General features: G+C 35.9%; 6 protein-coding genes and 1 non-coding gene across 9 annotated transcripts; 2 read left to right on the forward strand and 5 right to left on the reverse strand.

Annotated features, from left to right (window-relative positions):
• The first annotated feature begins 219 nt into the window (after window positions 1-219).
• Window positions 220-2,358, forward strand: LOC18009178 (probable GMP synthase [glutamine-hydrolyzing]). Its single transcript, XM_006390291.2, has 4 exons — window positions 220-807; window positions 1,368-1,509; window positions 1,606-1,747; window positions 1,849-2,358. The coding sequence occupies exons 1-4, from the start codon at window positions 396-398 to the stop codon at window positions 2,158-2,160; spliced, it is 1,008 nt and encodes a 335-aa protein (XP_006390353.1). The 5' UTR covers window positions 220-395; the 3' UTR covers window positions 2,161-2,358.
• Window positions 2,359-2,367: 9 nt separating this feature from the next.
• LOC18008885 (protein BRASSINAZOLE-RESISTANT 1) lies at window positions 2,368-4,533 on the reverse strand. The gene is made up of 2 exons (XM_006390292.2): window positions 4,068-4,533; window positions 2,368-3,457 (listed from the first exon to the last, which is right to left on the reverse strand). Exons 1-2 carry the CDS (start codon window positions 4,323-4,325, stop codon window positions 2,714-2,716), a joined length of 1,002 nt encoding a protein of 333 aa, XP_006390354.1. The 5' UTR covers window positions 4,326-4,533; the 3' UTR covers window positions 2,368-2,713.
• Window positions 4,534-5,830: 1,297 nt separating this feature from the next.
• Window positions 5,831-5,902, reverse strand: TRNAD-GUC. The gene has a single exon. It is a non-coding gene; the product is annotated as a tRNA-Asp (tRNA).
• Window positions 5,903-7,321: 1,419 nt separating this feature from the next.
• On the forward strand, window positions 7,322-9,641 carry LOC18008719. Of its 2 annotated transcripts, none has more exons than XM_006390293.2 (6): window positions 7,322-7,731; window positions 8,537-8,663; window positions 8,745-8,884; window positions 8,964-9,023; window positions 9,130-9,198; window positions 9,293-9,641. In XM_006390293.2, exons 1-6 carry the CDS (start codon window positions 7,519-7,521, stop codon window positions 9,407-9,409), a joined length of 726 nt encoding a protein of 241 aa, XP_006390355.1. In that variant the 5' UTR covers window positions 7,322-7,518; the 3' UTR covers window positions 9,410-9,641. The 2 variants fall into 2 exon arrangements, with proteins under 2 accessions (XP_006390355.1, XP_006390356.1); XM_006390294.2 differs by having other exon boundaries at window positions 7,324-7,731; window positions 8,961-9,023.
• A 99-nt stretch (window positions 9,642-9,740) lies between these two features.
• Window positions 9,741-10,895, reverse strand: LOC18008645 (pathogenesis-related protein 5). Its single transcript, XM_006390295.2, has 2 exons — window positions 10,776-10,895; window positions 9,741-10,534 (listed from the first exon to the last, which is right to left on the reverse strand). The coding sequence occupies exons 1-2, from the start codon at window positions 10,822-10,824 to the stop codon at window positions 9,843-9,845; spliced, it is 741 nt and encodes a 246-aa protein (XP_006390357.1). The 5' UTR covers window positions 10,825-10,895; the 3' UTR covers window positions 9,741-9,842.
• Window positions 10,896-16,231: 5,336 nt separating this feature from the next.
• LOC18007902 (pathogenesis-related protein 5) lies at window positions 16,232-17,852 on the reverse strand. 2 transcript variants are annotated; one of them, XM_006390296.2, is made up of 2 exons: window positions 17,804-17,852; window positions 16,232-16,926 (listed from the first exon to the last, which is right to left on the reverse strand). In XM_006390296.2, exons 1-2 carry the CDS (start codon window positions 17,850-17,852, stop codon window positions 16,232-16,234), a joined length of 744 nt encoding a protein of 247 aa, XP_006390358.1. The 2 variants fall into 2 exon arrangements, with proteins under 2 accessions (XP_006390358.1, XP_024008528.1); XM_024152760.1 differs by lacking the exon at window positions 17,804-17,852 and adding an exon at window positions 17,084-17,132.
• Window positions 17,853-18,831: 979 nt separating this feature from the next.
• Window positions 18,832-20,075, reverse strand: LOC18008552 (pathogenesis-related protein 5). The gene is made up of 2 exons (XM_006390297.2): window positions 19,937-20,075; window positions 18,832-19,709 (listed from the first exon to the last, which is right to left on the reverse strand). Exons 1-2 carry the CDS (start codon window positions 19,983-19,985, stop codon window positions 19,027-19,029), a joined length of 732 nt encoding a protein of 243 aa, XP_006390359.1. The 5' UTR covers window positions 19,986-20,075; the 3' UTR covers window positions 18,832-19,026.
• Between the last annotated feature and the right edge of the window lie 845 nt (window positions 20,076-20,920).

The following is a 20,920-nucleotide window of genomic DNA, read 5'->3' on the forward strand; positions in this document are numbered from 1 at the left end:
AACGACAAGCGCGGCAAACTTAATCAGGAATTAATGACAACAAAAAGCGTAATATTCACGGCTTTAACCATTTATTGGTGTCCTTTTCTGAAACCAAGAACATTAACAGAGAAGATTAACAGACACGTAAGCAAATATTCACCGGCTATTACCGGTTACAGCCACCCTTTTAAGTCCCTTTGTTGTTGTTTGTTACCGTTCTGTTTTTAAAAACCTCCGATTCATTCTCTTACTCTTCTCTTCTCCTCTCTCTCTCTCTCTCCATCTCTCTCTCTCTCTCTCTCTCTCTGATCCCATCTTTCTCATTCCTTAATTTTCTCTTTCCAAATTTACCCTCACATTTCCTTCGAATTCTCCATTCTCTATCATTTCTTTAAGCCACTCAAGCTTCTCAGATGTCTGTGGTCACCTCTAAGCTTCGTTCTCCAGTTAAACCTATGGTCGAGTCACGAGCCATCCTCTGTTCGACCGGCAACAGATTCAGGGTTTCCAAAACAGAGATCGCGAAGAAGAAGCCACAGCAGCATCCACGAGTGACGAAATCTCCGGCGAGTGAGAATCCGCCGGATTCCTCCGTGACGAGCAAGAGCAACTTTTCAGCATCAACTGATGATTCCTCCTCCTCCTCGTCATCCTCGGAACGTTCATCGGTGAAGACGGCAAACTCCGGGAAAACTGTTACTCCGTCGAAACGGAACGGATCAGTCAGGAAACTCAACAATGTCGCCGCCGTCGCCGCCGTTGAGGACATTTCTCCTGAAAATCCGGGACCGGTTAAGAGATGCCATTGGATCACACCTAATTCAGGTCTGTTTGTCTGACAACTTTTTTTTTCTCCTTTGCCACACATTTAACTTTAATTTAAATTCCTTTTTTTCCTCTCTATTTATTTAGTGAAAAATACTGTTTTTCTCGTTTTTGAAACGCAATAATTTCGTGAATAACGAGGAGGAGATGGTGTTTTTTTTTTTTTTTGCTTTGTTAAAATGCTTTTTACCCAATGTAGAGACTTTCTTGTCCTCGCACATTTAATAATTTTGCAAGAATTAACATACACTTGCCCAGTTTCTTCCCTAAGAAATATCTCAATCGACTTCATATTGGAAGCCATGTGAATGGCTTTCTTTATGGCTTTCGAAATGTAAGAATTTTTTTATTTATTATATAGTATGTGTTAAATATTATTGGTAACAATCAGTTTCATAGATGATAGATGTCAACAACACATTAATTGCAAACATTACAAAAACTAGGTCTTGTAGTTGAGTATAAAGACAAAAAAAAAATGGTTGAAAATATTGATGGATTCATAAGTTTTTTTTTGTGTGGCTAATACAAATATAATGATGACGATTGATGAACAACAGACCCAATCTACGTGTTGTTCCATGACGAGGAATGGGGTGTTCCTGTTCGTGACGACAAGAAACTCTTCGAGCTGCTTGTCTTCTCACAAGCATTGGCTGAGCTCAGTTGGCCTTCAATCCTTCACAAAAGAGAAGCCTTTAGGTCATATTCTGCTCATATTTTGAAGAAAAAGAGAAGACACTTTGTTTTGTATTTTGTTTAGGTGTAATATCAGAAGTTTTTGGTTTCTTTTCACAGGAAGCTCTTTGAAGATTTCGATCCTTCAGCTATAGCACAATTCACAGAGAAGAGGTTGATGTCTCTTAGAGTAAATGGGTGTCTCATTTTATCCGAACAGAAACTGAGAGCCGTTGTAGATAACGCAAAATCGGTTCTCAAGGTAGATTGATTGTGTGTGTTTGCTAAACAAGTTTGTGAATATTGTGTGTTGGAAACTTATTTGAAACAGCTTCTGGTTGTAAATTGAAAAAAAAAAAACAGGTCAAACAAGAATTTGGATCATTCAGCAACTACTGTTGGAGATTTTTCAATCACAAGCCTTTAAGAAATGGATACCGCTATGGTCGTCAAGTACCGGTTAAGTCTCCAAAGGCAGAGTACATTAGCAAAGATATGATGCAGAGAGGGTTCCGCTGCGTTGGTCCTACTATCATTTATTCCTTCTTGCAGGTCTCTGGCATTGTCAATGATCATCTCACAGCTTGCTTCAGATACCAAGAATGTAATGTTGAGACTGAGAAAGCACCAGAAAGTCCCGAGACTGAGACCGAACTGGATCTGCATTCTCCATGATTTGTTTAACCAGCAGAAGGGATTGGATTGTTAAGACGATGACGATGACTAGAGTTTGTATGCATTATGATAATGTAGCATCTGTAGCTAGCTGTGTTCATTGGGTTGTGCTTTTCTTCTAGCTAGCTTTGTCTAACTAGATATTTGATGATGTGGGTTAGTTTTTGACAAAAATATTGAATTGCAGGGAAATAAAGAATATACATTTTGTAAAAAGCATATGTTCTGCAAATTTTGGATTTTGATGCTGAGAAGCACAATGTGCTGAAGACATGATACATCACTAATCAATTTGACAAGACAAAGACACAAAACAGTTTCAAACCACTAATTAATTTAACAGTTGTAACGGAACAGAATAATCATACATCTTAAAATTTCTTATCTACAAATAATGCTTTTGAAAACCAAATTCATGAATTAAACAACGACACTAACACTCCAAACTCCAATGCTTACATGGAGAAGGCTTTTTTGCCGCATATTTGGATAGTAAGTGAAGAACCATATATGAAGATCCAGATACTCAAGAAGAATAGCTTCTCACAATCAATCAACCATGAGCTTTACCGTTTCCAAGTGTAAGCTCCAGATCCTCCATACCGACATCATGTATCCTTTCTCCTTCCCAAGGCTTAACTTGACTGTTCTCAAACTTAAATTCAGAGCTTTGGCCAATCTCTTGGAGCGCAGCAGCATTTGGAGACATATGCTGAGGTGCGGGAGGTTTCACAAGATTGAAGGTAGGAGAGGTTGGCACCATAGATGCAGAGAATGGCTGTTGTTGTGCAAACTTCTGAAAGCTTATCCAATGACCAGAATCAACAGTCGAAGAGTCAGACTCGTCACATTCAGGTATAGTCGCCGGAGTATGAAATGGCCGATGAGTCGGACTAGCAGGTGCAGAAACAGCATAGAAAGGATAGTTAAAAGAAGACATCGACTGTTTAGCGATTGCCATGGACTGCTTAGCGATAGATTCCCAGTTAGGCAAAGGTTTAGGATTCTTGGAAGTTGGAGATGTTGAGAGTGGTGGAGTAACGGGGCAGCTGTTTGAGATTCTGAGGGAAGGAAGAGAGGAAGGGATGCCACCATTTCTGATGAAGGGGAAGAATGTGGAGATGTTGTTGTTGGCTTCACCACGGGAAGGACTCGGGAAAGAAGAGGAAGATGGGCTGACTTGGTAAGAAGGTATGGGACTTTGAAAGGCTGAAGAAAGAGGGCTCTGGTTTTGTGATGAGTATGGCGTCACTCGAGACGATGTTCCACCTATCTCACCAGGTTGAGGCCTGCATCCCTGATTCTCCAATCAAACATCACAACAATGTCACAATCAATCTAAGGGAATGAAGAACAATGCAAAGACCATGGATCAGGTATCACAGATACAGATTAAGACTTGAGCATATACTAATAGCTCAAGAAGTAGACCTAATGAAAACCAAGAAAATAGAAGAAATGGGGATCTCAACTACCACAATTCCCATTTTAGTTCATTAGACAAAAACAGCAAAATCCACATGCTTTGGAACTCCTAAATGGGGATCTAAAACTAGTTATAAAAAGTACTAACAACCATTAAGTTAAAGAATGTCCTAATTAGGAATCTAAAACTAGTTAAAACTCCTTATCAAACACATTTCACACTGAAATTAGTAAGAAAAGCCTTAAATTCACTTTCAGAGATTAGATCCATATATAGAGATGCTCGTGATCTTAAAGAAGCTAAAGCTACTTGTTATTTCCAATTTTCTTTCCAGGAATTTAATTTCTCGCCTTATAAAGCCAGAATAATCAGATTCAAGCCCCTTAAAAAACGCAATTGAAACCTACCAATTCAGATTTTCAACATCTAAACATAGCCAAGCTCAGATCTGATAAGTTTTGAGATTGTTTAAAGGAATCACCTTGCGATAAGTGGTGCCATCTTCTTCAACAACCCAACCAGCTTCAGCACAGAGAGCCTTGAGCACCTCATTGTTATCGCAATGTTTGGGAAGATTATAATCGCCTTGAGCTCTAAGCCCTGTGTATATCTTCGCAGCTACGGCTCTCCTCCGTCTCTCTCTCCTCCGATTGTTCTCCCTCTCTCTCCACGACGGTTTCCTCCTCGCCGCCGCCGCCGCAGCAGCTGCTGATGTCGACGTAGCCCCATCCGACGTCATCCTCACACAAAGACGAAACCACCCCCCCTCGAAACCTCCTCCGAGCTTTGATGGGGAGGGTGAGGATTGTGTGAACGCAGAGTGAAGAAGAAGAAGAAGAGTGAGAAGTTAGTGCTCACGAGGAATACGCTTTTCCTTCGCTGGAATCGAAGAAGGATCTCTCATTCTTCTCTCAATTTATTTAAAAGCAAACAAAAAAAAAGTATAACTGGAGTTGATTTTGGGTCGTGTGTTCAAGTACGCGAGTTCACATTAAGCAGAATTCTTATCACAGTATACTGACCATACACGTGTCCTAATATGGTTTATAAAGAGTGAGATTGTCTATGGTGTACATAGTAAACTGTGTGGTTGGGTGTAGAGGATAAAGCGCCTAGTCGTGTGTGTATAGTCCAAGTAGACAAAGTTCATGTTTTCATTATCTCTTTTTTTTCTCTAATCAAGTTTTCTCTGTGTAATGACTAGTGACCAAAATAATACAGAGAAGAAGAGGAGAACACAAAGTGGGACTCGTTTTTTTTGTGTGGGTCCCTTGCTTATGTGACCCAACAACACACCATCTGTTTGGTTTTTTTCTTTTCTTAATATGCAGATTAGTGAAATAATGTTTTTGAACAGCAACAAGTTTTGAACCAAAAAAACATTAACAATCTATCTAAGCCGTGATTTAACATAATACTGTATATATTCAAATCCATTTTTTCCATATTTCTGGCCAGTGGCATGGACATCTCACTTTCAAAATAAAGAATCGATCACTTTTCTCTGCACTAGTTTGTATTACAAATGATACCAACAAAAATAAAGAATATAGCTTTAGTATCTAGTTTACTTACAAACTGAAGTAGCAGTTTTCTAAATTTCAATTAATTGCTGGGTCCTTCATTTTTTTATTTATATCATTTATAATCATTATTGGCTAGTTCACTGAACGTAATAACAAAAAGGGTTTGACGGATTTGTCCCACAGCAAGACCCTAGCATGAATGATTATGATATATATTTTTTTTGTTTATCTTCCAACGAACAATTGAGTCCTATATTTTACACGCTTTTGACTAAATTATACTCTATTTTTCTCATAATATATATTAAAGAGTAAGCATCTGTGAGTGAAATTTTACGATATTTACTACTTTTTTTTATTATTGTCGGAATTCTTTCTGCAATGGCAGGAAAAGAGGGAAACATAGTTGTATGACTAAGGTGCTCGTTGGCAAAAAAAGAAGAAGAAAAAAAAAAGACTAATGAAGGTGCAGTTCTGAGACTGAGACAGCATTTACGTGATTTTGTGAATTTTGAAGATGATGAGAACAAGCTTACAATCATATTGAGTGTGGGATGTTTTTTTTATCTTCCTCTTTCTCATTTTTTTTGGTTCAGAAACGGCTAAAGAAAGACAAAACTGCGGGTGAGACGTCTTAATAAAAGTAAAAAGTAAAAACAATTATAAAGTTAACACTTCGAATGGATCAGAGGGTTCTAAGGCGGCGAAAAAAGGTTAACGCCGTTGCCGGGGATCGAACCCGGGTCACCCGCGTGACAGGCGGGAATACTTACCACTATACTACAACGACTTTGTTGCTTAACGACTACAAATATTGATTTTAATATTAAATTAAATAAATCATCACTTACAACATCCTTAACGACAAAAACCAGCCTTCCTTTCTTGCGTTTAGATATAAATTAGGATGAGAGAGGGGTTTTCTTCTTTTGTTTTGCATTAGGAATGTTATGTTTTAAATATGTCAGAAAATTTTAAATCGATGAATCATTGCTTTAATTTTACATCTAACTTAGATAAAAATATGTGAGATGAGAAGTTTAGAATCTAAGTACATTAATAGTTTATGAACGTGTCATTTTTCTTTAAAATCTAGCCCTGTTCGTTTGATCGTATTTAGTGATAAAAAATAGTTATATTTAGTGATAAAAAGTTTTAGATTATTTAACGTATTGTAACACAAATTGGACGATAGTAGTAGTTTGGCTTTTAGGCCAAAATATTGACTTTCTCAAAAATATGTTTTGCTTTTTGATTACGTCCATGTTACCTTGCTAAGTGCTAACCCATTTTTCCCCTAACTTTATAACTGTAAAACTCAAGACAGTTAGACAGATATGTTTACATTTTTACCTATAAACTTACAAAAATGTTAGTACAATGTCTTAAGAATTACTCCATAGACTTTTGGTTCTAGTTAATTGTTCTATATGGACATTATCCGATGCAAGTATTTAATATATACAGTAGGGGTGTGATTCAAATTCAAATTTCATGGAGATGAAAGGATGGATGATAACAAATAAACACCAGGGGTACTAGCGTAATTCCAGGATGCATGGGCCCATTTGGCCTGACTTTTTTTAAAAAAGTATATCAGTCAACCATTCAGATTCACGTCGATCGCGTGTATACATTACACAAAAATTACCAAGTGTGGCCCTCGTTTCCTTCTTCTTGTTTTTTAAACTATTTAAACCTTGTAAAAGCTTAAAGATCGGATTCCAATACAAAATACTACCAAAAATGTTTCTAAGCATTTAACCAAAAGTATAAGTTAACCAAACAAAAGTATTCAATCTACTTTTTTGTTAGATTTTCGGTAAATAAAATCTAACCACTGAATCTATTAATTACTTGGTTTAATGCAACTTAAAAATTCTTTCTAATTATGTTTTTTTAGTAAACACATCAATGGTTTACAAGATGAAAATAAAGTGTTGCTTGGACTAAACAGTAAACACATTAGGTGTAAACATTAAAGACAAAAACCTCTGGGTAAAAAAGAAAAAAAAAACTTTTGATAATCCATCCACCATCCTTGTTAAAAAAAACCGCTCAGTTTCCATTGTGCAAATTGGTTTGCAGTACAAAATCCACGTGGCGATTTATCATTGGTAATACCGATAGGAAGGCGGTCGCTATCGTCCCCCTCCCTTCCCTCCTCTTTCTCTCTCTTACTATACTCTTGCTTTTTTTTTTTTTCCCTCTTTCTCTTACTCCTTAGTCCTTACTCTGTCTTTCTTCCTCAGACACACACATCAAAACCCTAATTTCTCTGCTCGATATCTCTCTTTTTTCCTCCTCTCTCAATCCTCCGGAAATGCACCAACTCACGTTTCGAGGATCGTGAAACTCGAGGTGTTGATTCTAATAGTCGAAGAAAGAAAAGAAGTGAGAAAACAAATGCTGGAAGCTGCAGATAACTCAAACGTCCTCAATGGAGGATTCTCTCAGCTACAGAGTTACTTCGGAGATTGCAATAGCGAGGAGGAATTAACGGTGCTGCCACGTCATACCAAAGTGGTCGTTACCGGGAACAACCGTACCAAATCTGTCCTCGTCGGTCTTCAAGGCGTCGTTAAGAAAGCCGTCGGACTCGGTGGTTGGCATTGGCTGGTAATAAAGATAATCAACCAGCTTCGCTTTCTTTCTCTCTTTTTTATAAAAAAACTGGGTTTTGTCTTTTTCTTTTTTTTTTGCTCGAGAGGAGAATCTGAAAATTATTGAAATAGAAGAGTAGATTTGAGCTTAAATCCAGAATTCAGCTCGAGTTATTTTTTTTTTCTTTTGAATCATTAAGCTCAATAATGCACCGGATCAGTAGTTGTCCGATGTTGCCGAATCAAAATGGATCAACGCAACAAAAAGCAAAAGATTAATTGATTGTCCTTAAAAATAACAACTTTATTCTAAATTGCATCATAACGATCTGCACTTTTTATATTTATTCAACTTTTTTTTACTCATCAAAATTTCTTGTGAATCCTTATCCCTTTTTCATCTTTGTGGGTTCAAGCTGGCTTTTAGATTTGTTTTACTTGTCACTAATTTAATACTATTAATTAGGGTTTTGTTCTTTCTTTTTTTCTTTCAGATTAGTCATTTTCATCCACTACCGAATTTTGCTCCTTTTTGGCTGAGTTACTTTTATAGACGTTTTCAATTTCATTAGGCTGCTTAGTTTTTTTTTAACATTAGAAATTACTTTTTTTGATCATTACTCACTTCACCATTACTATGGCTTTACAATATAAGTAGTATCTTAATACGAATTCTTCAATAACGCGTATACTTTACTAATATCGATACCAAATTCCACCAGTTCTTGTCTCCCTGCATTCCCATTTCTCAAAAAAAGTCTCTAATTTTTTAACTGAATTGCAATTTGTTTAATCTAATCCTCATGCTTTTTAATTTTCAGGTTTTGACAAATGGAATAGAAGTGAAGTTGCAGAGGAATGCGCTTAGTGTCATTGAAGCTCCTACAGGGAACGAAGAAGACGATGATATTGAAGTCGAGCATCCGCAGTGGAATCCCTCAGATATAAGTAAGTTTGGTTCATTGTCAAAACTCTGTAATATCATCGCTAAGTATCAAAACTCCAATGTTCTTTGATTGACTTATGCAGCAATGGAGGACACGTTGCAGCCACATAAGTCGAAGCAAAGAGGACACAGATCAGCGCGGTTATCTCAGAAGACAATGTGTAGGGCCTTATCTTGTGACTCACACTTAAAAAGCTCGAGTTTGGCTCCTCGTAGAAACCTGGTAATGCCTTGGACTTTTAAGAATTTTCATTTCAATTTGTTGTGTTACTGATGAGGAAAACATGGCTTGAACGCAGAAGGTTGATCTTAGCAAACTGGATATGCCTGCATTACTTAGATATCGGCGACATTTTAACCTCGTGAGTGTAAAAAAGAACATTCTATTTCTACTCTCTTAGTTACCGGTAAATTTGGAAAAGAGTTTTTTGTTTTTGCCAACACGTGATTGATCTCTTTTTATGTAAGGTGGATACTCTTCCAAATCCATCAAAGGAGCAGCTACTTGACATTGTTCAGAGACACTTCATGTCTCAGGTAACATTCTTGTTGTTCAATAACACTGAAATCAAAAGGGTCGAAAAGCTACAATATGTTTGTGAATTTTGTCCTCTCTCTCTCTGGTTTACAGGAAATGGATGAGCTTCAGGTTATTGTGGGATTCGTTCAAGCTGCAAAAGGAATGAAGAAAGCTTGCAAGTGGAAATCAAAAGAATCCAGAAACACTGATCTTAACCGCAACAGCTAAATCTCCATTAACAGACTAACAAACTGTCCTCTTTTGAACCTTATGGCATCTGCGCGCGGGTCTCATGTCTTTTAACCATTCCATGGCTTAAAAAGTTGAGTATAGACACTAGTTTAAGCTTTGTCTCTTTTGGGTTAACACTTAACAGTAGATGTTATCATTGCTCTCTTATGTAAGTACATCAAGAACCAATGAACCTTCTAATCTCTAATTAAGCATCCATCTTTACTTATCCAGTATATATCTATTGCAAAGAATCTGACTTTATCTTTCTTGTTCTCTCAAATCAAAGCATCAATGCAAATGAGTTGTAACAACTGAATACTTGGAAAAATCATTAAAAAATGGAAGAAGATACAAAGTCATAATCTTTCCGGTACATAAAATATAAATAAGCAAAAGAAACGTGAGAACAGAAACCCGACCCGAATCTCTAAGACCGGGTGGGGCAGAAAGTGATCAAATAGTTAGATCCGGAACAAGTGAATGTGCTAGTTGCGTCGTCGTAGGCGTAACTGTAAGCACTAGGGCAAGCGTTCTTAAACATCGCCGAGTAATGCGTCGGAGAACAAGTTTGCGGCGTCGCGTGAGCTCCGGTACAGCAAAACTCCGGCGAATTAAACGCCGCGCAAGCGCTCTTACACGCCGCGATGATTCCCGTGTGCGGATCCATGATCCGGAGCTCGCTAGGGCAAACCGTGTTGACGTCGGCGACGCAGCCTGCGTATTTGCAATCGCCGGAACCTCCTTGGGGTTTTATCCCCATCTCGACATTGTAACCGTCGACGAGGCTCACGTCGTAGAAATCCTTGCCGGAATCGCCTGATCCGACGGTGAATTCGGCAAGAGTGGTTGGAGGAACTCCGCCGCCGATGCATTTGAGGACGCCGCCGCAGTCTCCGGTGACGCAGTTACCGTGGCCGGAGGAATCGAAGCTGCAGCCGGTACGAGCCCAGAACCGGCCTGACCATCCCGGAGGAGCGGTGAGCTGTACGGAAGCGCCTGGAGTCAAGGGAAATCCGCCGTCGCCGAGGGTGTTACTGTTGCCGGAGAGAATTCCCGGCCAGACGGTGTAAGGACAACTGTTCTGCAAAGTGAAGACGGTGGCTGAAACAGCAATGCCGCCTGCAATTTCAATACACAAACCATAACAATTAAAAAAATGTTGAGTACGTCAAAACAAAAACAAAGAAATATTTCTAAGAATTATAATGCAATCGACGACGAGGAACAAAAACATTTTCATCAAGAAAGCTACACAAACAGTGTTTGGACTTATGATCCTTTGAAAACATACGAAATGATGTATAGAGAAAAGAGATGAGAGAAAAAACATATGTGAAACAGAGTGTTGTTGATTGTTTACTTGTGATGAAGATGAAGAAGAGCATGAGAATACTGGAGAGTTTCGCCATTTTTTTTTTTATTGATCGGAGGTGTTTGCGTATATGTGATGTGAATGACGAAGATTGTGATGAAGATGATGATGAATGTCAGTTACTCGCACCGATCCTCTATTTATAACTGCTGATTCGATGGTAATGCTATATAATTTGGTGATTAAAAATAAAATAATTTTCTTTTAGCCCATCTTCTTTGGTTCTGTTAATTTTTATTTGCCGCAATGGTTTTTTCTTTCGTTAATTTGACATCAATATTCTAATTTGACGGTTGCGAGAAAACATCGTGGGGTCAAAAATATTATGGATTCTATTAATGTTGACAGGAATGGTGAAAGAGCATGCCCAATTAACTGCATCGTGACATTTAATGTTAATACTAGATTTTAACCCCGTGCGTCCGCACGAGAATGTTTTATTTTTTATTTTTAATATAAGTTGCACTTATTTTTTTGTTTAGATATAATTTATTTTTGTTATTTGTTTTTTAAATTAAAAAATTATTATTATTTTAATTTTAAACAGTAAAATTTGTATATTAGTAGAATAAGAGTATACGTTAATTAAGTATACATTGATCTAATGTTAATTATAAACTTTGTTATTATGTGAATTTAAATTTACACATAAACAATCTATATATCTATGAATTTGCTAATCCATCCGTTTAGTTGTCTTAAATCATTTTTAATATCTTACATGTTTTAACAAACATTATTATCTAAAGTATTTAAGAAATTCTTAAGTATTAAAATTAAGAAATTTTAAATTAAATTTTTCCTGTATTTAAGAAATTCTAAAGTATTAAAATTATTATCTAAATTTTTGTAATAAAATTTAATTATAATTTTTTTTGAAAATTTTGAATTTAAATTAAATTAAATGCAAAATTTTGTAACTAAATTTAATTAAATTTGAAATTTAAATTAAAGATGACCTAGATTTTAGGAAATCTAAAAATATCTAAATTAATAACTAAATTTCGGAAATAAAATATAAAAATAAAATAAAATATTATTAAAAAAACTTTGAGAGTGTTTGGATGCAAGTACTAAATGTGCTTCTGTTTTAATAGAATAGATTAAATTTCTAATAATTTGAAATTTAAATTAAAGATGACCTAGATTTTAGGAAATCTAAAAATATTTAAATTAATAACTAATTTTCGGAAATTAAATATAAAAATAAAATAAAATATTATTAAAAAAACTTTGAGAGTGTTTGGATGCAAGCATTAAATGTGCTTCTGTTTTAATAGAATATATTATTTTTTTTTTTAATCTAAAACCCAAAAAAGAAAATCAAAAGAGACGTGAAGAGATGAGTACCATACGTCTTATTAAACCATTTTCACACGTTCGCATGAAATCCCGTTAAAGAAGAACCCACAATATCCCGCGCAAGTAGAAACATATCTTTCATCATTTTCATAATTCCCTTCCATAATCATTCCCATTTCTTTAAATTTTCCACTTAATTTTATTTATGTTTTTTTAAATTTTTAATTTCTTATTTTTTAAAAATTGGTATTCTACTAGTTTATCCAGAAAAATACCATGAGATTGATCTTTACAACACGAAAATTGATGATATATATGATTGATCATCTGTTCTGGTGAAAAAAAAAAACACATCTGTTTTGGTGCGAAAGAGTAAACAACTAAAAATGTTTAAAATTCGTATATTCATGAATGGCTCAAAAATAGTAAAGTTGGAGAGTTTGAGTTTTAATGGGTTGATGAGAAGACTGAATCAAATTTTGGCCTACCCATTTATTGGAATAGCAATAGCATATGCCTTCCTCTATGTTTTATCTGCAGCTTCTCTTACATCAGGTTGGATTCTAGTCATCGATATGGCTTGCGTTGTTTCTAGCTTTGGTGCAGTCGCTGTTCTGATCTATCACATATTATGTCTTTATTTTACTTTGTAAGCGTTGTAGGGATAGTGATGATTGGAGTATTATTTGGTCTGCACTTTCCCCCTTAAAATCTTATCCCAAACAACATTGGACCTTGAAGATAAAAGAAGAAGTTTGGTAAACATTTGAGGTTCATTTATGCATACCCTTTTTAAGAATGTTTTGTTTGAGCGAACACTTGTTAAACATTTAGAAAATCTAATATGATAAACACTTGAAAGTCCTATAAAAACATATTGATTAGAACTAAGTAAACATCACTCCCATCTAATCAGCATGGTGCATTTATGGTGCATTCACAAGTCGCTGATAATGAAAAACTTTCAGTAGCCACAAATTTAGATAATTCATACACATTACAAAGCTTTAAATTATCAAAAACAAACATAAAACATGTCTGGTTTTGTCAAACACTAAGAGGATGAATAAACAAAGTTGCTTAATCATACAAAAAACCATTTCTCAAACACTGACATTTAATGCTTTATCATCATCATAGACTTATGAGATGTTGTTATAAGCCACAAAAACCATGTGATGAATTCCACCATCATCAAAAGGCAATTAAAAGGCAAGCTCATGTATTCTTTTACAATAATTCTATGATATTTTTCAAACAAGGCAATGTGAACAATTTAATATATCATATGGTTGCTGCAAGTGTATACAACGTTAAAAACGTTAGAAATGCAGATGTGATCACATTTATAGCATGAAGAAAACATTTTTTATAATATTTCAGTTGCACTATTTTTACAGTGGTCATCGAAATAGATGGAAGAACAAAAGAAAATTAAGAAAATAGTAATTTTAAGTGTGGATTGATTGATGAACTCATTAGCCAATTACATATGCAAGAATACAAACAACTTTGAAAATATATTTAATACTATTAACTGTAGAAAATATTAAAATACTATTTTTAATGTTTTGGTGCCACCATTGTGCAACGAGACAATGATTAATGTTTCATAGTATCGGTATATATTCAAATCCAATATGTTAGACTAGACTATACTATGAATATAATCTATAGAAAAGATACTAAAGATTTAAATTCTAATATAATAGGAGTCACAAATATTAGTATATCTTGGACATGTTATTTTTTGAGTGTGATTACTCTTTCGACTTATGGTAAAGATTTTTCCTCATCCGATCTCACTTCATCTAAGCTTTATTCACTTGAAAATAGTTTCACTGCTTACCAAAGTGGTCAAAGATTCTATTCATCATAATAATCGTTATGCCTTCATAGAATACAATCCTCATTACAAGGTGCAATGACCTTTTTTTCCTTTGTATCTCATTTAATATAAACGATTCTCATTCTTATTTAGGAAACCAGATCCGCTTGTGTATCAATATACAGTTCTTTGTATAAATTTTTTGATCAAGATACAGAAAGCCCTTAAACTTTCTTCATTGCCTCGGTTACTTGTATCACTTTGGAAAGAATAATTGTTGTTCTATAATTTCATAAACACCAAAGGTCAAAATGAATTTAGAACCACTGGAAGTAAATACTTAATCAGGTGGGGAGAGATAATCACTTAGTCGATCTTAGAGATGCTGAGCCCCTAAACGGCTGTATTGAAAAGGCCCCAGTTAACCATCATTGTTACAAATTCATAAAAATTAATTCAATTAATATAAAACTACAAAATAAATAAATAAAAATCAGAGCAATAAACAACAATTTAAATCATGATTTCTTTTCCTTTCCTTTTAAAGGAATTATTAACCAACCTCTAAAAAAATCAACACTTTCAACCTGGTCTCTTTTGATAGATAAGATAGCCAAATCTAATATTTTAACCAGCACTTTTTGATACATAATATAGCTAAATCTAAATTTAATTAATTGTCTTCAAATTCAGAAAACTACAATATATTTTAATGGTATTTTAATCTAAAATTATAAATCATACTTCTTTAATGTTGATAAATCATCATAAATCAAACTACATATAATATTAGATGAAATAAAATTATAATAAAAAAAATATTTAATAATTAGCGAATAGTTTTTGATTATGTGGTTGTGAAAAAAAGGAGTGATTTGAAAAAGTTTTCATCGAATAAGATTGCCGACAAATAAATGGGATATAACCCAATTAGCTAAAAAACCACAAATAGTGGACTATAGCCCAATTTGCGAAGAAGTCACCACATTGGATTAGACAAGAATGATGAACAACAAATAAAAAGCAAACCAAATACCATATATTAAAAATGCCAACATATTAAAAATTACAAAAATCTTGGAAAAGTCCGCTCCGTATCTGCTATCTAGAGTCCTCGGAAAATTTTATAGGTTTATTTATTTTTCTTTAATGTTTTTGAATTTTTTCTTACGAAGATATTACGTTACTAATGGATTCAAATCCAAATTTAATTGTTTTACGGATCCAATAAATCTGGATATTTTGAAAATTTCGAAAAGTTTTTCGGTCCGTACTTACTCCTAACAAACATTACACACATTCTAATTAATCTACAATGGTCAATGTGCTCATGGCTGTAGCTTTTTTTTTTTTTTTTTTGACAACGGCTGTAGCTTTATCAGACATTAATAGCTGTAGGGGTTATGAAGTATACAAGAACTGATTATAAGTTTCTTTAAATGGGTTGATGAATTATCACAGTTATAATGTATCTATAAACATTGTTTTGTTGTTGGGTTTTCTCAAGTCTTACCCAACCAAAAAGGTAAAGAAAGTTCAAAGTTGGTTCTATCGAAACTAACCTGATCTCACTTGCACCTACTCAGCTAAGGAGATAAGATGACACATGAACAAGCAAAGTCATGAAAAGAAACAGGAGATGGTTTGCTCTACCTGAAAAGATGTTGATCCAATGTAGCAGTTGAAGAAATGATGAATCTATGCTTTTTTCTCTTTCTCTCTCCTCCTTTCATCACCTGAAATAAAAAAAAACAGGTAACATCCTTTTGGGACAAAGTGGATTCTATGCTTCTTCCATCACCGACATAGTTTTGTTCAGATGGAAACTTCCTTTACCGACTGAATCATAAGTTAAGAACACCTTTTGACAACAATAATGGTTGACCTCCTATGTTTGTTTCTAACTCAATGAACACAACTTTTAGTTTCACAATCACAAAACTATGTTGCTCAATTGATGATAGTTTGGAACGCGAGATGTTAACATAACCATAATGCAATGAAGGTACAAGTTAAAATGTGAGTTTCAAGAAAACAACACATGGAATACAATATTGATAAGTAATTATTTGGTTCAAGGAGCTAACAATAATGAAAAGGCTAGCAAAGAAATCTTTATGTCTATATATATATATATATTGTTGATATAATTCTTTGTATGCAACATTGCAAATAAGATGAGTGCAACAAATGAAAACTGGAAAAGATCATTAAAAGAAATGGAAGAAGATATTCATCTTTCCGTAGGTAACAAGCAAAAGAAACGTGAGAGAGTAACCCGACCCAAATCTAAACCGGAGCTCCTCCGGTTAAATTAAGAAGTGGTGGGGCAGAAAGTGATCAAGTAGCTAGCTCCAGAACAAGTGAAGGTGCTTGTTGCGTCGTCGTAAGCGTAGCTGTAAGCGCTAGGGCAAGCGTTCTTGAACATCGCCGAGTATTGCGTCGGAGAACAAGTCATCGGCGTCGAGTGAGCTCCCGTACAGCAGAATTCCGGCGAATTAAACGCCGCGCAGGCGCTCTTGCACGCGGCCACGCTTCCATTGTTGTTCGGATCCATGATCCGAAGCTCGCTAGGGCAAATCTCGTTGATGTCGGAGACGCAGCCTGCGTATTTGCAGTCTCCGGAACCTCCTTGAGGTTTTATCCCCATCTGGACATTGTAACCGTCGACGAGGCTCACGTCGTAGAAATCCATGCCGGATTCGCCTGATCCGACGGTGAATTCGGCCAGAGTGGCTGGAGGAACTCCGCCGCCGATACATTTTAAAACTCCGCCGCAATCTCCGGTGACGCAGTTACCGCGGCCGGAGGAGTCGAAGTTGCAGCCGGTACGAGCCCAGAACCGGCCTGACCATCTCGGAGGAGACGTGAGCTGTACGGAAGCGCCAGGCGTCAAGGGAAATCCGCCGTCGCCGAGGGTGTTGCTGTTGCCGGAGAGGATTCCGGGCCAGACGGTGTAAGGGCAAAGGTTCTCCAAAGTGAAGACGGTGGCTGAAACAGCAATGCCGCCTGCAATTTCAATTCACAAAACCGAAAGGAATAAAAAGGCGAAACAAAACAGAGGAGAAACAGAGGAGGTGATGTAAAAAAATGTGATAGCGAAGCGAAAAAGATGAGACATAAGTGAAACAGAGAAGAAATTAAAACAGAGTGTGTCTGTTGTTACTTGTGATAAACACGAAGAAGAGAATATGAATACTGGAGAAATTCGTCATTTTTTACTGGATCGGAGACCTAGAACGTAAAAAGGTTTCTTTTTTATCGATCTCAATGACTTTAAAGATACACCTTTTATAATAACCTAATTGCCTAATCTCTCATATATACGATATACGGTATCTTAGCATATCGTAACAGTTTAGTGTTGCCGATCCTCTATTTGCAAGTCCTGGTCCGAGGTAGCGTTATCATTCTTAATCAATCATAATTTTTTTCTCAGTTAATTTGTAGTTTACAACGAAAAATATAATGTTCAATGGGAATAAAATCTTTGTTAGTCCATCTTCTTTCGCTCTGTGAATTTACTATAAGTGGTTTTTCAAAAATTGCTATAAATTTGAGGAAAACCTAAGGCTCATAGCTGTGAACAAGCAAAAGGCATGAGAAGAAAACAGAGATGCTAAGCTTTTGCTGAAAATATGATCTAACGGAGCAGCTGAATAGCCCAAGTTAAAGAGTCTTCTTAAAAAAACAGAAAAACAAAACATTTCTGAGATTTTGAGCTAAGGGAGCTAAGGAAACAGTATTGGAATTATTATCCCTTAAAATTAGAAGACACAGAGGAGATAATGTAAAATAAGATAGCGGAACGAGAAAGATGAGACATAAGTGAAAAAAAAAAAAACAAAAAAACAAAAAAACAAAAACAGAGTGTGGTTGTTGTTACTTGTGATGAACACGAAGAAGAGAATCTGAACACTGGAGAAATTCGCCATTTTTTGGATTGGGTTTTTGTGGTTGTGTGATGTGAATGATAATGTTTGTGAATTTGTGATGATGAATGTTAGTGTTATCGATCCTCTATTTATAAGTGCTGCTTCACTGGTCAGAGGTAGTGTTATCAATTTAATAAGTCATAATTTTTCTGTTTTCTTGATAAATATTTGTAGTTTACGAAAAAAGAAAAATGTTAAATGGGATTGAAACCTTTGTGCGGACAGTTAGCCCAGCTTCTTTAGCTCTGGAATTTTCTTGTGGTTTTTAAAAAAAGTTTACTAGTAAATTAATTTGAGGAAACCGTGAGAGATGAAGACATCGAACCGGATCAAGGACAAGGTGATTTACCGGATATAAAAGAGACTTGGATGACCTGTTCAAAGACCATTGACATAGGTGAGGAGTTTAACCTAGCAGTGAAAATTAACTCGACAGAGCCAAAAAAGAAACCAATCAAGCTGAGTAGCTGAGACCAACTTGAGGTCTGGAAGAAAATTTACGCGGACCCGGAAAGCACTAAATGGAGGACACTACGTACCAATTCAAGCTTCAAACGTTGAAGAACGTTTTAGTAAAGGCCAAAGAAATCCAGAATACTTTGACTGTCAAAATTAGACCACACCAGACCATTAGGATACCGCCTTATCAATCCATATCTAGCCGATACCTTCTGATAGCCTAAACTATATTCTGAACTAATTGGGAAGGCATCACAATGAAAAGATCACCAAGATTGCATGAAGACCAGACTAGTTTACGTGAACACCAAGCCAATGCTTATTTGGCCAAGATTAGTTCATGAGATCTGATATGACATGTGATCCTAGAGTCGACCCGGATAGATATGTAATAGATGTGTGTATTATTGTGATTTTTGCCACAAACAGCTTGACACAACCTAAATGCGATTAAGACACAAGTCAAATGAATATGTGAGTTTATAAGAGAACATCAGCAATTAACAGTGAAAACGGCAGCTCACACATGTAATATATTCTTGATATTAATTATTTTATTCAAATCATCAGCTGAGTTGTAACAACAACTGAATACTTGAGGAAAATCATAAAAGTGGAAGAAGATATTCATCTTTCCGTACATAGCAAGCAAACAAAACGCGGAGATAGAAACCCGGCCCGAATCTTAAACCGGAGATCGGATCTCCGGTTATAATTAAGAAGTGGTGGGGCAGAAAGTGATCAAGTAGCTAGCACCAGAACAAGTGAAGGTGCTTGTTGCGTCGTCATAAGCGTAGCTATATGCGCTAGGGCAAGCTTTCTTGAACGTCATCGAGTAATTCGTCGGAGCACAAGTCTCCGGCGTCGAATGAGCTCCGCTGCAGCAATACTCCTCCTTGTTAAACGCCGCGCATGCGCTCTTGCACGCCGCCACATTGTTCTGCTGATCCTTGACACGAAGCTCTTCAGGGCAAATCGCGTTTAGGTCGGCGACGCAGCCTGCGTATCTGCAATCTCCGGATCCTCCCTGAGGTTTTATCCCCATCTTCACGTTGTAACCGTCGACGAGGCTCACGTCGTAGAAATCTTTGCCTCCAACGGTGAATTCAGCCAGAGTGACCGGTGGAACTCCACCGGCGCCGGCACATTTTAGGACGCCGCCGCAGTCTCCGGTGACGCATATACCGTGTCCGGTTGAGTCGAACTTGCAGCCGGTACGAGCCCAGAACCGGCCTGTCCATCCCGGAGGTGCCGTGAGCTGTACGGAAGCGTCTGTAGCTAATTCCAATCCGCCGTCGCCGAGGGCTTTTCCTCCGTTTCCGGTGAGAATTCCGGGCCAGACGGTGTAAGGGCAAAGATTCTCCAAAGTGAAGACGGTGGCGGAAACAGCAACGCCGCCTGCCATTTCAAAACACAGACCAGATTCATCAGAAAAAAACAAAGAAACAAGAAAACAATTTTGAAAATTGTTGTGCAATATGTTGTGAAAAAAAAACTAACGAAATCATCAATCAGGAAGATCAAGAAACAGTATCTGAATTATCATATTTTCTAAATAGAGGAGAAAATGTAGAATCTAATAGCGAAAGGAGAAAGATCAAAGAGAGTAGTATGTTTGTAGTTACTTGTGATGAACACGAATAAGAGAACGTGAAAACTGGAGAAATTAGCCATTTTTTGGATTTTGAGTTTTGTGGTTGTTTTGTGTTTGTGATGTGGATGATGAATATCAGAGGCACACCGATCCCTATTTATAAGTGCAGGTTCGAATAGAGGTAGTGACGTTGTTTATGTTTTCGTCATCTCTAGACTCTAGTGACGTACGACGTAGTGTCAAAATTTTCTATGTTTTTTGGTTTTCTTTGTTAATATTTGTAGATGAAAGAAAGGGGGAACAAAAAAGTTAAAAAAGTAAATACAAATATAAAATATTCCTGATGACTCTTAGCTCATTTTTTTTTGGGGTTTTTGCTAAAAATATTTTAAACACAAAAGTAGATCCCTGAAAAAACATTTGGTAGATATAACCTACAGAGGTAGTGAAAAGACCATTTAATCCTGTATGAGTAAACAAAAAACGAATGTCCTAATTACCGTTTTCTCCCTGACGAAGTCTACTAAAAAGAGAAAGAAGTCTAATAGTAGACTTCGTTTATCAAAATGAAGTCTACTAAGTAATTAAATCAGAAAATTTAATTTAAAAATTTTTAAAAAATTATTTTGGTATCAAAATTATATTCATAAATTCCGTAATTGTAACCCAAATGTACATAAATTATTTTTTCATATTGATAAATGAAAATTTTTGTTTTTAAATTAAGAAGAAGAAAATATATTATTTATGTTTTAAAATTTGTAGACTTCTATATTGAAGTCTACTAAACCGAATAAATAAACCTAACCGAAATTAAACCAAAATTAAACAAAAAAATAGTTATTTTAACCAAAATTTTTATCTTACTATATAAATCAGCGAATTCTGATAAAAATGTTTTATCCAAAAAAAACTATACGACGCTTTCCTCTAGCCTACATCCCCTCTCTCACCATTGTTTTTGAAGTTCAGAGATCTGGTGTCCTTCTTCTCTCTCTTTCTCTCTCTTTGATAA

Source organism: Eutrema salsugineum, unplaced genomic scaffold, assembly GCF_000478725.1.
Source record: "Eutrema salsugineum unplaced genomic scaffold, Eutsalg1_0 scaffold_9, whole genome shotgun sequence".
NCBI lineage: Eukaryota > Viridiplantae > Streptophyta > Magnoliopsida > Brassicales > Brassicaceae > Eutrema > Eutrema salsugineum.